Source organism: Sinocyclocheilus grahami, unplaced genomic scaffold (assembly GCF_001515645.1).
Source record: "Sinocyclocheilus grahami isolate Dianchi unplaced genomic scaffold, SAMN03320097.WGS_v1.1 scaffold267.1, whole genome shotgun sequence".
NCBI lineage: Eukaryota > Metazoa > Chordata > Actinopteri > Cypriniformes > Cyprinidae > Sinocyclocheilus > Sinocyclocheilus grahami.
In genome coordinates, this window is record NW_015505446.1 from 813,115 (window position 1) to 827,532 (window position 14,418).

The following is a 14,418-nucleotide window of genomic DNA, read 5'->3' on the forward strand; positions in this document are numbered from 1 at the left end:
GCTTGAAGTTTAGTTTTGTTAAAAATCAAACTGAAAATTGTGGTGTTAAGGTTTTATTGTACTTCGCCCTCTTATTGGGCCAATCTGCTCAAGTTCCCATAGATTGTAAACCTTGAGACTAATCAAACAAGCTGGAGCTGGAAAGCTAATTTATAATCGTTGTCAATCACTCTCACTCTGATCTTGCTTCTCTTTACAGAGAACAATCATTTATTCCCAAAATAGCCAAATGCTAGTAGTTTTAGATTAAAGCTGCAACTGCTGCAAGCAAGACAAGAGAGAAGATACTATTCTGAAAAGTCTCAAAAATACACAAAAACCATTCAAAAGAAATTAAAGAATTAATAAACAGGCCTGACGTTTCATTTCCATCCACTACAATACCATGACACTGATTCTCAGCAGGTTTTGCTTCAGGTTCCAGATTTTTGGACATCTAACACTACCAAAATGACGTATAATACAAAATTAAATAAAAATGTAAGACTAAAATGTAGTATAGGAAAACAAAAGCAGAAGCGAAGAATTTCCATGTTTCAAGGCATGCCATGATGCAGCCCGTCCATGTTGGCTTCCGCCTAATTTGGCTGCTTCTACCTTAATGATTCCAAAAATACTGTTGAGTTTGGATGCACAGCCTTCAAACACTGATATGCTGTTTCTAAAATAATAACATTTAGAAGAAATATTGTATTTACTTTAAATTCTGGATTGTTCACACGGAAGAGAGCCCAAAATTGAACACTGCAGTCATTCTGTGGATAATTAAACAGGATTTTGATAAACGATTTGTAGGTTTCATGCACCTTGAACAAGTCTAGAAAAGAAAATGTGCCTTCATGCCTAGCAATTGAGGAGTGACACTAACATCTAGCGGCAGAGAAGCAAATTACACGTGCCCTTACTGTCGTGGAATCACGCATGTCTCCATTTGCCCACAGTTGAGAGGTCGGTCTGAAGATGGCGGAGTCATTGATTTGTGACAACACGCAAAGCAGGTAGAAAAACGTGTTTTTACAACTAAATACTAATGTATGTATATATTTTGTAAAACACATTGTTGGCTAGGCCTGCTATGCTATATCAATGCAGTAGATTCAAACATAAAATGTGTTTCTGTCAAATACAGGGTGAGTTCTGTGCTGAACAGAGATGTCAAACAGTTTGGAAAGAAGTTCATGTTTGATTCCAATGAGGAGACGTGCTGGAATTCTGACCAGGTAATTTGGCCGAGCTGGTGCGACGTTTAGTGTGGGTTTCTCATCCTCGTAACCCATTTTACCAACTTATTTTTAAAAATAGGGTGAATCCCAGTGGGTTGTCTTGGAGTTTCCACAGCCTGTGAAGGTGTTTGAGCTCAGGATACAGTTCCAAGGAGGGTTTTCGGGGAAATCTTGCAAATTAGAAGGTCAGTCAACTCAAACAACAGCTTTTAGCGATAAAACATTGAAATACGGACTTACCATGAGCTCCGAGGTTGTTAAGGGACGGTTTATGTTTATGTTGATGGAATAATATACTGTAATTTTGAAGAATGTTTTAAAAACCTATGTGCTACAAAGGCAAAATCGCTGTTGCCATGAAAACCCGAAATCGCGGCAAAAAGTTTACCGCCCACTCCCATGAAGCATTGCGAATATTTTCATGAACTTATTTTATGTGTTTTTGTTTTATTTTGTACAATTTAAAATTTACCTGTCTTAATAGCCTATGTGTTCCTGGGCTTATTACGATTAATGGAAATCTGAAGGTCGGGGGTTTTAGTTTGATTCTTTCTGCAGCTTACGCCAGTAATGTGGTGCCAAATTAATGCCTATTTTTTAGTGAGTCATTAATCATATTCAACAGATTCGTTCAAAAACTATGATTCATTTACGTACCAAAAAAGTGACAGCCTTAATGGGCGAGTCATTGAATTATTCATTCAACTGATTCATGGATAAACTTTGCTTCCTTCACCACTGAAACATCACTACTATGTTGATCTGCGGGGCTGTGGCCTCGCACCTACGAACGACCAACAATTTTCAGAAATAAAGAGATAATAATTAATAAAAGACATTTAAATGTTTTGTTTTCTACAGGTTCTGCCAAAGAAGAGGATCTCAAACGTATTGTAGACTTCTATCCAGAGGACAACAACTGTCTACAAATATCCTTCCATGTGGTGCAATGTTATTCTTCAGCAATCGCCACCTTTTGTCATTTTCGCATCAACTTAGATAAATGCAGGTATATAAATCACCATATTTTCTCAGATTGACTGTCTTCTGAACTCCGTCACAGTCGGTGGACATTTCCAGTACAGTAACCTACTACAACTTTTGTTTTCTCGCAGTTTGTCGACGGTCAAATTGCCAATGTCTTTTATTTATCCCAAGCTTATCAAATCCTTGATTCTTCACCCACAGTTTTCCCATTCAAGATGTCCCTTTGGTTCAGAAGCTGAAAATAGTGTTTGAAAACAGTGCTGACTTTTTTGGAAGAATAATTGTTTACACATTGGAAATCCTGGGGGGAAAGGTTTTGTAATGTTTTGAGAAAAGGACAAAGAGGAAGTATGAAGAGGCGGGAATGCCAACCAACTTTTTTCCCTCTTCCTTTCACCTCTGGATGTTGAATTTATTCCCACCTACTCACAGGAAAAGCATAAACTGATGTTACTTTTGATTTCATTTCCTTTGTTTCTACAGAGCCTCTATGTATTATATCCACATGTCTTTTCAGGTCAACACACATGAACTGCATGTCTGTAAAAGTGTTTTTTAATTTAAAAAGATACAAAAACAGTTCTTCACATCGTCCATGTCAAAATAAAGCTATAAACTATGCAGGAGGGTCTTATTGTTAGGTGTAAGGTCTTGTAAGAGCAGTCCTCTGCTTCATGTGTTGTCAGACACTGAAACTGGTCCCCGAAACAGCTTCAAAATGTGATCTTCAAGCAGTTTTTGCACTGCAAACAAGTTGGAAGACTTGTCAGTTATTAATTAATAATTTTAAAATGTATTATATCAATATACTGTAAGGAATGACTCTTGCCTTTTTTGTGGCCCAATGCAACAGCGAGAGCAACAGGACTGTAGCCAGAGTCTGCCTCAAATGTGATATCTGCCCCACATCCTAAGCACGAACTTACTTTAGTTCATCATCACAAATAATAAAATGTGAGAATATTTTGAAAAGACTTACTCAAGAGAGCTTCAACACATTTTATGTGATTCCCACGAACTGCATACAGAAGAGGGGTCCCACCATTCTGTTAGAAAGTTTTAAGTTTTTACATTTGAAAAAAAATAATGCAGTATTTAATGGTTGTGTTCACTTTTTAAATAGTGTCTGTAAAATTTTACGAAAATTTTCAGAATAATTAAACCGCTCATACCCAGTCATAGGAATCGATATCAATGCCATGTTGTAGGAGAATATTAACAATGTCTGCAAATCCCCCTGCGCTGGCCAAAGACAGGGCACTTTCTCGTTCCCGAGCCAGTGTTCTCGGATCTGCTCCCTGATATTATATCAAATAAATAAAAGTAAATGCTATATATTGTCCAGTCTTAGTGGCTAAGAAAATGTGTCTTTCTCACCTTCTGAAGGAGGAACTCCACCATCATTATCTCTCCAAATGCAGCAGCCCACATTAGTGGTGTGAAACCTCGCTCATCTTGACTGTTAAGCAGAGAGCTGTCTGCAAGAGTACCCATACATACATACAGTGGAGGTCAAAATTAGAGAACAATCTATAAATACTTAATTTTTTTTCTGAAATATTGTTAATCTTCATTGCTCAAAATTTGAAGTAATATTAGCTGTAGGTATACCACTGTTCCACTAACATGTTTGACAAAATGACCAAGGCATTTCAACAAAAACCTTTATTTTGTGGAAAACAGAGTGATCAAAATTAGAGAACAGAAACCACTGCAGCACAAAAGAAGATTACAGCTAAAATTGGGGAGGGTTACAGCTCTCAGAATTTAGCAGGAATTGTAGAGGCCCTTGCTTTGAGTGACTTTAGCACACCTGTGGCGACAGAATACCTCTAGTTTCTCACACTGCGCTGGTGTGATCTTGGTCCACTCTTCTTCCACGATCTTCCATAGTTCAGTGACTATAGTGGGTTTCTTATAGCCATAACTTTGTTGCCAAGGATTTTCAATCAGGTTTAGATCAGGACTCTGGACCAGCCATTTCATTATTTAAATTTTCTTAGCTTCAAGGAACTACTTTACTTGTTTTGCAGTGTGACGGGGAGCATTGTCTTACATGAAAATTGCAGGCTGATTGGGAGATGATTAGAGGGAAGGTACCGCATGTTGCTGAAGGAGGTTCTGATAAACATTTGCATTCACCCTGCCATGTAGATGAATAAGAGGCTCAACTCCTGCTGCAGAAAACATCCCCCAAACCATGACAATTCCTCCTCCACCTTTCACTGACATCTTTACACACTTTGGATTCAGTCTTTCCCCAGTTTGATGCTGAACATAATGTTTCCCATCCGACCTAAATAAATTAAACTTGATCTCATCACTAAAGTGAACTTTGGAGCAGTTCTCCTCTCTCCACACAACATGCTCCTCAGCAAAGGTGAGCCTAGCCTTTTGATTCTTTCTGCTGATGAGAGGTTTGGTCACTGCAGAGTGCGCTTTTAGTCCGACTTCTCTTTAACATGCCGAGACAGATCCATACCCTGTTCAGCACTGAACTGGTGAGCAATTCCAGCTGAAGTGTTGAACCGATTCCCCATTGAGAGTCTCCGCATTATCCTGTCTTCTCATGCATTTGTCTTAAGTAGACGACCAGCCTTTTTGGAGGACTTGAACGAATTAGTGTCATTGTAAAGCTGCAATATTCTAGAAACGTCAAATTTGGAACGACAAACTTCTTGTGCAGTGGCTAAAAGGGACATCCCTTTAACCTTCATCTGGACGCAAGCTTTCAATCACCATAAAGCGGGCCGCCATCTTCTAATCTCAGTGAATATTAGAGGAATGTTGCCAGTTAAATAGGGAATGTCATATAATTAAGGAAATTAGCGCCAGGTGCCAGATTAACACCAATAACTATTGGTATCTGTAAGTGTTCCCTAATTTTGATCAGAGTTACTTTTCAAATATCTCATTTGAGTTTTTTATATTGTGCTCTAGAATACAATTCATTTATGAAATATGCTTTAAAAAATTGCGCTTCTACTGCTTTTAGTATAACTTTAAATAGGACTAAGCAAGCAGTGACCTTGAAATTTAGAAAACTGTAGGCTGTTCTCTAAATTTGATCTCTACTGTACTTACATATTTATTTATTCATGCATGCGCTGGATACACATATTTATCTATTTCATTTTATTTTTATTTAGGCACGTGTTGGATGTTTACTGGTACCTTTGGATAAATGTACCTCCAGTTGTGAAATCTCTCCATGGGCTGCCAGCTGATGAATTGAGAGGTCTATAAAACATAATTAAACGCCACAATTATACTTAAAAAGACTGTGTTTCATATTTTTCAAATGTAAGCATTTGAAATCTGCCTCTAATAAACAGTATATAGAAAGAGGTGACAGACTCACTGTCTAAAGTGGCCGGTCGGACTGTGACCTCATTCCCACGCTGTTTATTCGTCAGAGTGGTGGAATGGTTTACAGCATTCTCGTCATGTCGGTTTTCCATAATCACTTATCATTAAACCTGATTTAAATGTACGCAATATAGAGAAATAATATGCAAGATTAAATAATAACAAGATAATAAACAAGATTAGCGCCAATTATTGTGCATGATTAGTTAATACTAATATAAAATAAGAAAATATGTCTTAGGAGAATCTTACCTTCGATTCAGATTAAATAATAACAAGATAATAAACAAGATTAGCGCCAATTATTGTGCATGATTAGTTAATAATACTAATATAAAATAAGAAAATATGTCTTAGGAGAATCTTACCTTCGATTGTTTACACTTTATGAAAAAACATGATCTTAAACTTCACAGGCTCGTAAGATCGAATATGCTGCTTTTGTTTCCTGATTCGTTTGCAAAAGTGAAACTGAAATAGGAGTCTTGCATTTGCATTGAGCTCAACAAACTCAAACTCTATTTAATGATATCGTATGAAACATTACCTTTCTCATAATATATATATTTTACTTTTGGCTGCGAAATTAATCGCATCTTTCTTAACTATTGGAGTTGGAACAGTAGCTGTAAGTGATGTTCATGAACGAGTCGGGGGGGTTGAACGAATCTTTAAAGAATCGTTTTAGTTCAGTTTCATGTACTGACTCTTTGAAACTCGTGACTGCTTTACTGGCTTGCGGGCTGGGAAGGAGCATTTCATTGGTTGAATCTGATCAGTACGCCCCTTCATTGAGTAGGTGCTTTAATCTGTCTGTCTATCTACCTTTATTTATTAATGTTTGTTGTCTTTTTCATTGTAGTTCACAACAGTCAGCCCATCAGCTTCCTAAATAGTGGAATATTTGGAAGAAAAAATAGTATCTTCTTTGTTGTCTTTTGTGGGGAAAACGCATATGATGCTTCAATGCGTATATCTTTCTGTGATTTCTCAGTAGACTTTAAAAAACACGTTAATTTCAATACGATTTATTTCAGTTATGAACGACTCGGTATTTTGAACGAATCGTTCAATGACTCGTTACCTGCGTAAACATCTGCAGAAAGGGCCACTGAACGCACTAATCTTATAGGTGAACCGATTCAAAAGAGTCGAGTCACTGACATGAATCGTAATGCCCAGAACTAGTGGCTAGGAACTACTTACTGGCCTGGTGTTCCTCCGGATGAAGTTATTGAAGGGGAACAGCTGCGCTTTCATAAGGAAATTTATACATTTAGATCATACGTTAATATTTAATAAAGATGGAGGACCAAGAAATGCAGTTGAAAGTAAAAAGAGGTAGGCTACCACGGATAGATTCAGAGTTCTTATGTCTATAATCAACAACGACTTAGTGTACTTGTGTATGCATGATCTTTAATATTTAATTTACATTACTGAATTTATTAGACGCGTTATTTAGGAGTGTCTCGTCGATAGTCTGATTTGAGATTACAGATAATTTGTTACGCACCTGATGAAAAGACACTGATCACGTGTTTTGTTTATTTCTACTACAGTGACTGATAAATTCACAGAGAGCATGTATGTGTTGGCCAATGAACCGTCGATAGCGCTTTACAGGTTGCAAGAGCATGTCAGGAGATCCCTGCCAGAGCTCGTACAACACAAGGTGCGTTATTTTAGTGTGTTTCATCTATATTGCCCAGCCTATATTACAGTAATACAGACAATATAATTGCCTAAACACTGTAATGTTTTTTGAAAGATACTTGCCTGAATAATTAACATTTGAGCTGCCATATTAGAATCCCAATTCACATTATAATCTATATTTGTAAATTATAAATACTATTTTTGGCTGGAAAACAATGTTATACTGTGTAAATTACTGATTTATTATTTCATGTTTAAAAGCAACTGTTAAAAACTCATATTTTCAAAATAGCCTACACTTATTAGTTTGACTTAAGCTTTTTAATAAGGTGATTGTTTTTTTTCTGTTCTATTTTATGTCATGTTTTGTTGTTGTTATATTATTGTCTTTTACGTTTTTATTTTTTGTAGTGCTTTGGGTATGGTAAAAGCACATTATAAATACAATTTATAAAAATTACATTAACAAGCTGACTTAAAGGATTAGTTCACTTCCATGTGTTCTCCTCATTTGTAAGTCGCTTTGGATAAAAGCGTATTTCATTACAACACTTAAATGATTAGTTCACTTCCAGAATAAAACTTTACTGATAATTAACTCACCCCCATGTCACCCAAGATGTTCATGTCTTTCTGTCTTCAGTCGCAAAGAAATTCAGGTTTTTGAGGAAAACTTTCCAGGATTTTTCTCCATATAATGGACTTCAATGGTGGCCGATGGGTTGAAGGTCCAAATTGCAGTTTCAGTGCAGCTTCAAAGGGCTCTACACGATCCCAGCCGAGGAATAAGGGTCTTATCTAGCGAAACGATCAGCCATTTTCTTAAAAAAACTGAAAAACTCGTCTTGCACTAGCTCGACTTCATGCATTACGTAATTATGTTAGAAAGGTCAGACAGACGTACCGACCCAGTGTTTACAAAGCAAACGTGTAAAGAAAGTCAAAAAAGGTAAAACAACGATGTCGGGCAATTTTGAAGTTGGAGGAGAATATGAAATGGAGTTTTCCACCCTACTCTGCCTTTTTGAACCGGAGTACACAGACGAATAGCTAACCACGTGTTACCTTTCCAACGTGATTACATTATGCGTGAATTTGCAGACGCACAACGTAGAGCTAGTGCAAGATGTGCATTTGTGGTTAAAAAGTATAGAATTTTTTAAAAATTAAGAAAATGACAAATCTTTTTGCTAGATAAGACCCTTATTCCTCGGCTGGGATCGTGTAGAGCCCTTTGAAGCTGCATTGAAACAATTTGCAATTTGGACCTTCAACCCATTGGCCCCCATTGAAGTCAATTATATGGAGAAAAATCCTGGAATGTTTTCCTCAAAAACCTTCATTTCTTTGTGACTGAAGAAAGAAAGACATGAACATCTTGGGTGACATGGCGGTGAGTAAATTATCAGTACATTTTTATTCTGGAAGTGAACTAATCATTTAAGTGTTGTAATGAATTACGCTTTTATCCAAAGCGACTTACAAATGAGGAGAACAATAGAAGCATTTGTAGACAGACATGCAGGTGTTGTCTATTTATTTTTATTTATTGTCTTTTATTTGTATTTTTTGTAGCACGTTGGTTATGGGAAAATTGCATTATAAATAACATTTATTATTATTATCATTAGTTTATTAGCAAGTTGACTTAAATGTTGTAATTATGAATTTGTGTGGACAAATATGTAGATGTTTTGTATTTATTTTGCTTTATCATTGCTGGTTATTGTATTTCTTTTATATTTGTATTTTTGCTCTTTGGGTATGAGAAAAGCTCATTATAAATGAAATATATATATTTATTATTATTATATTAGCAAGTTGACTGAAGTGTCATGATGAATTGTGAATTTGTAGACAGACATGCAGAGTTGGGAGGAACAAAGTCAAGGGGCAATCTACACTGTTGAATATGCATGCAGGTAAGATATGCATTACATAAATTGATGATTTATATTATGCAGTATTGTATTTAATGTGCTTCATATCGGTTTTTGTGTGTGTGTGTGTGGGTGTCTTTCAGTGCTGTGAAAAGCATGACAAATAGTAGTCTCTATTTCAAGAACATAGACGGTCTGGTCCGGCAAGCCATTTCACTGAAGGAACAGATCAGCAGCTCACAGGGACGAAGGTTGTAGTCACTTCCATTTTTAATGCAATTACATGCATTAACATTATTATTACTGTTTTTTGTTGTTGTTGTTGTTTTATATATATATATATATATATATCACTTCACTGTTAAATGTGACATTGGCTTACTGTTTTTTTTCTTTGCTCGTTTGCTTCACTTTTAATTTGCTCACTTTTTCTGTTTTTAAACATGTCACTTCAGTTCTGTGAAACCTGCAATTAATCCAAACGATACACCCACACACACTTCAGTCACACCACCTTGACTCATGGAAATCTTTCTCCAAGGTTAGTTTTGCTTCATTCTTGATTCTTTCTACAGCTGGTTTATGTACGTAAGTTGCATATAAAACATCTTGTACTATTAAATCAATTCAATTTGGTTTCTCCCACACAGTTATTTAATTATTATGTGGTATATGTAATTTAAGAATGTCATTTTTCATCTCAACTTTTAAAATTTTATTTTTCTGTATCAATCGTTTACGGCAGGATTTTGAATATACAAAACATATATGTATTTTTTAGCAACAAAAAACAAGAAAAGAGTAATTACCCTATAACAGCTACACAAATTTTCAAGTATTTCAGTAGTAATTTCACAATATTATTTAACCTTTTTTTCAGTTAATGTGACTTCTAACACCTGTAAGTTGATATTAGGTGTACAAAAACAGTCAGATTTTTTAAAATACATATTTTGCTTTAAATGTCATTAATTATTTGTCTGACTTCTAAGACTATTGTGTGTCTACAGACACACAGCATTTATAAGAAGAGAAGTCTCTTATGCTGACCAAGGCTACATTTAATTGATTAAAAATACAGTAAAAACAGTAATATTATGAAATATTATTACAATTTAAAATAACTGTTTTCTATTTAAATATATTTTAAAATGTAATTTATTCCTGTGATGGCAAAATTTTATTTTCAGCATCATTATTCCAGTGTCACATTTTAATATAAAATATTTAATATATTATTTAAATTGTAATATTTCACAATATTACAGTTTTTACAGTGTTTTTTAGAGACTTATTCCAAACTCAAGTGTGTATATATATTATGCACATGAAATATAACCACATACTGTATTACATAATGCCCATCTTGACACCAAACTAGATGTGTTACCATTCATACTAAAGTTGAATCCTTGATCGTGGCTTTACGAGCAAGTACAGATCTCATCTCACTGTTGACCCCGTTCCAGGGTTTGGCCTGTGCTTGAAACAGGCCGGACTCTGTCGAAAGTGTCCGGTGCGTCCTTCCGCTCCCACCGCCACCGTAGCCATCCTTATCACCAAAGTGACCGTGAGGGCCGTTGGATGGCGAGTACAGTGATTTAGGATCGATGTGAGTGGGGTTGATGAAATGGCTGTGCAGGCTGTGTTGCCTCCTTGGCTTTTCTGTAATGCTTGGGTTAGATGTACGGATTCCAGCAATGTTTTCAGGGTTGTTGTGGTACATGGTGTGGGCATGTTCATTGCGGAATTGTTTGGCTGTATGTGCGGCCCTTATTAGGGAGTGGATAATGATAAATAGCAGGACGAGAACACCAGAGGAGAGCACGCACACACTGGCTATGCCCGTCTCAACTTCTAACACCAACAACATGTAAATAGACATGGCTGTGAATGGAAAAAAAATTAAATATTCATGTCAAATCACTCCATGCTATGACTGATAAATGATGACTATACACTAATGTATTGGTTTTTTTTACAGAAAAAGAGCTTTGGATCCTGGCATGCTTAAGGATGGAGGAGAAAAGCACAGCTCTGGGATATAAACTGATGGAAGACCTGAATGAAAATATATACTATATTCACTTGGTACCACCACTTCATATTGATACTGATTGCTATTTTAAAGTATGGAAGCCCATTTCCACAACCAATTTAAAAAATAAAAAAGGTAATTTTGAATTTAAAATAAGAAATAAATTCATATGGTGAGATATAAAGTCACAATCGGGAGTTGCAACTCCAGGAATATATTGCAGTTGCAAGATTTAAAGTCACAATTGGGAGATATAACGTTGCGACTCCAAAGAAAATATGTGACCCTGGACCACAAAACCAGTCATAAGTAGCACGGGTATATTTGTTGTTATTTGCCAACATTACATTGTATGGGTCAAAACCATCGATTTTTCTTTTATGCCAAAACTCATTAGGATATTAAGTAAAGATCATGTTCCATGAAGATATTTAGTAAATTTCCTACCTTAAATATATCAAAAATGTATTATCATTAGTAATATGCATTGCTAAGGACTTCATTTGGACAACTTTAAAGGAGATTTTCTCAATATTTTGATTTTTTTTTTTGCACCCTCAGATTCCAGATATTCAAATAGTTGTATCTCGGCCAAATATTGTCCTATCCTAACAAACCAAATATCAATGGAAAGATTATTTATTCAGCTGTCAGGTGATGTATAAATCTCAATTTCAAAAAAATTGACTGGTTTTGTGGTCCAGGGTCACATATTGCAATTGCAAGATTTAATGTAACGTTATAAAATTTAAATACACAATCAGGAAATGTAACATTTCAATTAGGGAAAAAAAGTTGCAACTCTAAGGGAAAAGTTAAGTTCAAAATTGTTAGATTTAAGTCACAATTGCAAGAAATAAAGTCACGATTACCACCTTTTTTTTTTATTCTGAGGCAGAAATGGGCTTCCTTACTAAAGAGCCATTAGTAAAAAAATAAATTTTACAAAAAAAAGGCATAAAAGATTTACGGATGGACATATGATATTTATAAGCTGCTTTATGTGTTTTGGTTAGAATTTGTTCACATTTTGTAAATTTTTCATTTGGTGTAATGAGGACAATGTAACTGATCTGTAAATGTGTATATACTCATATAATCTAATGATTAAAGTTTTTAAATATAATTCATGACATGACTTCAATGTGTTTTTTGTGTAGCACTTACCAGCTAAGTAAACTGAAACTCCAAGGCAAAACAGCCCAATGGTTACATGCCGGACAACCCTGCTATCCAATAGAAACCAGTCGGCCCTTAGGATAGAAGCAAAAAACTGAGATCATTTCTTGTTGTATGGACTTGTAGCAAGGCCTTGATTTGCAAAAGAAATAGACTGATTTCAAAGACCTACTAGAATAAGCAACATGCTGTTATTTGAATTGGAAATCATTTAAAATGTTAAACCTGGTTTATATCTGAACAAGTGGTTCTGGAGGTCAATGTGAAATTCAAAAGTTCAGTAAATGCCAACAACCTTTGCTATACAGTGTGGCCCCCAAACGTATTTGGATGCATTTTTTTCAGAACTAACTTTTTTTTCTTCTCTCAATGACTTTAAATGTGATTTTTAGTCCAGTGAGATTCATCACATTTACTACAAATATGTTCCACTGATGTTCAACAACCAAAAACAAAAATAGTTTTACAACTATTATCATTTGAAACAAACTCTTTTTGGGTAAAGTGCTGCTAGAAAATTGTGCGTGTACTATCTTTCTTTCAAATAAACGCCATTCATTTGGTTCGAGATTCTGATTAAGTTTGTTCACAGAAGTAAGTTTCTCCATTACCTTTGTGTATCTGGTTCTCCTCGGCATATTTCAGTAGCTAAATAGCTGTGAAGCAAACACACAACAACTGAGCTCAAGTTGAGTGTCAGAGACAAGGCTGAGAGGACCGTAGAAACGGCCATTAACACAGCTGTGATCTCATTCGACCCGAAAATAGGCGAATCCTTTATAACAGCCTGTTGCGTTTGGAGCTGGAAGATCAAAATGACGGACAATACGGACATTATTGCGGATAAAATCCCTAAAAACGCGAGTACCACGAGAGAACGCTGACTGTAAGAATGCGTCATGTCCGACAGTGACTAAATGTCCGATTTGCTACATAAACAAACAGTAGTCCATCTAAAATGACATGTTGAACCACTTTTCCTCGATATCTTCTCACTATGTTTTCTGTTTGCGGGTTTCTTGACGAGGAAAACAAACGACGCGCGAGAGGCTGCTGTGGAATGCGCGTGCTCTCGTGCCGCTGGTGTTCAGTCAGGGCATGTGATCCACTTTAAATCCCCAGATTAAAAACTTTTTTTCATGCAACAATAGAGTTCTTATTTGGAGTTATTCGCCCAAGCAACGTAGCACCTTACTCGTCCTGCACTTTGCTCTTGAGAACTTCTCTCCAAAGGAATGCACTTGCCTATGCTATCCGTGTTTTTTTGTTCAGTGCATGCAACAGGTGTAGTAGCCTACACTAATTGAAGTCATTCCAGTATTTTTCATCCCAGATAGCACATGTATGTCTGCAAGATGTCTGTTAAAGATCGCTTCATCTGGAAAGCATCTGCTGTGTACAAACATCTAATAGACGTCTCTAAGATGTCAGTTTTACATACATTCTAAATCATAAACATCTTAAAGACATCTTCTAAACGTCCATTTGACATCTGATAGGAAGTATTGCAGATGCAGATGTGCAAACACTAAAAAATGCGTCTTGCAGACGTCAAATATAGGTCTCTGTGATGTACATGTAGCCTACTATCAGGGATAAAACTTTCTGCCTCAAGCATAAGCAAAATTTAGGGGACAAAATGTAATTTTCTTCTGATTGTTTATCTTTACAGTTTGTAACTTTTAGATTTTAACAGTTATAGGCTATATTTACATTTATTCATTTAGCAGACACTTTTTTAGGTATTTTCTTTGAATGTGCGAGATCTCTGATTCATAAGCCACTACATAACTAGCAGCTGTGAACGGTAAAACTATCTGACCTGCAAACCAAAGATGATGAATTAAAATTACATGATAAGAAATACTAGTTTGCATCATAACAGACTGTTCTGTACAGCTAAAATACCTGGAAACGAATGAGACCGGAAGCCTCGCACATTCAAGTTTAAAATGGCCGCACCTACTCTTAAAGGGGTCCTATGATGCAATTGAAAATTTTCCTTTCTCTTTGGAGTGTTACAAGCTCTTGGTGCATAAAGAAGATCTGTAAAGTTGCAAAGACTAAAGTCTCAAATCCAAAG

The 14,418-nt window shown here is 35.9% G+C and overlaps 4 protein-coding genes across 5 annotated transcripts; 2 read left to right on the top strand and 2 right to left on the bottom strand.

Moving 5' to 3' along the window:
- Positions 1–853: 853 nt before the first annotated feature.
- On the top strand, positions 854–2,840 carry LOC107599487 (nuclear receptor 2C2-associated protein-like). Its single transcript, XM_016291085.1, has 5 exons — positions 854–998; positions 1,130–1,220; positions 1,303–1,408; positions 2,085–2,152; positions 2,410–2,840. The coding sequence occupies exons 1-5, from the start codon at positions 961–963 to the stop codon at positions 2,530–2,532; spliced, it is 426 nt and encodes a 141-aa protein (XP_016146571.1). The 5' UTR covers positions 854–960; the 3' UTR covers positions 2,533–2,840.
- Positions 2,841–2,864: 24 nt separating this feature from the next.
- On the bottom strand, positions 2,865–6,107 carry rfxank (regulatory factor X-associated ankyrin-containing protein). The gene is made up of 8 exons (XM_016291084.1): positions 5,948–6,107; positions 5,572–5,689; positions 5,385–5,450; positions 3,588–3,688; positions 3,383–3,508; positions 3,190–3,256; positions 3,040–3,120; positions 2,865–2,953 (listed from the first exon to the last, which is right to left on the bottom strand). Exons 2-8 carry the CDS (start codon positions 5,669–5,671, stop codon positions 2,883–2,885), a joined length of 612 nt encoding a protein of 203 aa, XP_016146570.1. The 5' UTR covers positions 5,672–5,689; positions 5,948–6,107; the 3' UTR covers positions 2,865–2,882.
- A 649-nt stretch (positions 6,108–6,756) lies between these two features.
- On the top strand, positions 6,757–11,480 carry borcs8 (BLOC-1 related complex subunit 8). 2 transcript variants are annotated; one of them, XM_016291044.1, is made up of 5 exons: positions 6,757–6,920; positions 7,142–7,254; positions 9,096–9,160; positions 9,262–9,369; positions 11,103–11,480. In XM_016291044.1, exons 1-5 carry the CDS (start codon positions 6,884–6,886, stop codon positions 11,164–11,166), a joined length of 387 nt encoding a protein of 128 aa, XP_016146530.1. In that variant the 5' UTR covers positions 6,757–6,883; the 3' UTR covers positions 11,167–11,480. The 2 variants fall into 2 exon arrangements, with proteins under 2 accessions (XP_016146530.1, XP_016146528.1); XM_016291042.1 differs by lacking the exon at positions 11,103–11,480 and adding an exon at positions 9,574–9,659.
- Positions 10,415–13,624, bottom strand: tmem221 (transmembrane protein 221). The gene is made up of 3 exons (XM_016291041.1): positions 12,947–13,624; positions 12,324–12,409; positions 10,415–11,005 (listed from the first exon to the last, which is right to left on the bottom strand). Exons 1-3 carry the CDS (start codon positions 13,234–13,236, stop codon positions 10,512–10,514), a joined length of 870 nt encoding a protein of 289 aa, XP_016146527.1. The 5' UTR covers positions 13,237–13,624; the 3' UTR covers positions 10,415–10,511.
- Positions 13,625–14,418: the final 794 nt, after the last annotated feature.

Coding starts and splice junctions, on each gene's coding strand:
- borcs8 (XM_016291044.1), top strand. CDS start 6,884: ATGGAGGACCAAGAAATGCAGTTGAAAGTAAAAAGAG. Junction 7,255..9,095: donor CAGAGCTCGTACAACACAAG/GTGCGTTATTTT, acceptor GTGAATTTGTAG/ACAGACATGCAGAGTTGGGA. Junction 9,370..11,102: donor AGCAGCTCACAGGGACGAAG/GTTGTAGTCACT, acceptor TTTTTTTTACAG/AAAAAGAGCTTTGGATCCTG.
- rfxank (XM_016291084.1), bottom strand. CDS start 5,671: ATGGAAAACCGACATGACGAGAATGCTGTAAACCATTCCACCACTCTG. Junction 5,451..5,571: donor CCGACCGGCCACTTTAGACA/GTGAGTCTGTCA, acceptor TATGTTTTATAG/ACCTCTCAATTCATCAGCTG. Junction 3,257..3,382: donor ATATCGATTCCTATGACTGG/GTATGAGCGGTT, acceptor ACTTTCTAACAG/AATGGTGGGACCCCTCTTCT.
- tmem221 (XM_016291041.1), bottom strand. CDS start 13,236: ATGACGCATTCTTACAGTCAGCGTTCTCTCGTGGTACTCGCGTTTTTA. Junction 12,410..12,946: donor GGAGAACCAGATACACAAAG/GTAATGGAGAAA, acceptor TTCTATCCTAAG/GGCCGACTGGTTTCTATTGG. Junction 11,006..12,323: donor AGTTTCAGTTTACTTAGCTG/GTAAGTGCTACA, acceptor TTCCATTCACAG/CCATGTCTATTTACATGTTG.
- LOC107599487 (XM_016291085.1), top strand. CDS start 961: ATGGCGGAGTCATTGATTTGTGACAACACGCAAAGCAG. Junction 999..1,129: donor TGTGACAACACGCAAAGCAG/GTAGAAAAACGT, acceptor TGTCAAATACAG/GGTGAGTTCTGTGCTGAACA. Junction 1,409..2,084: donor GAAATCTTGCAAATTAGAAG/GTCAGTCAACTC, acceptor TGTTTTCTACAG/GTTCTGCCAAAGAAGAGGAT.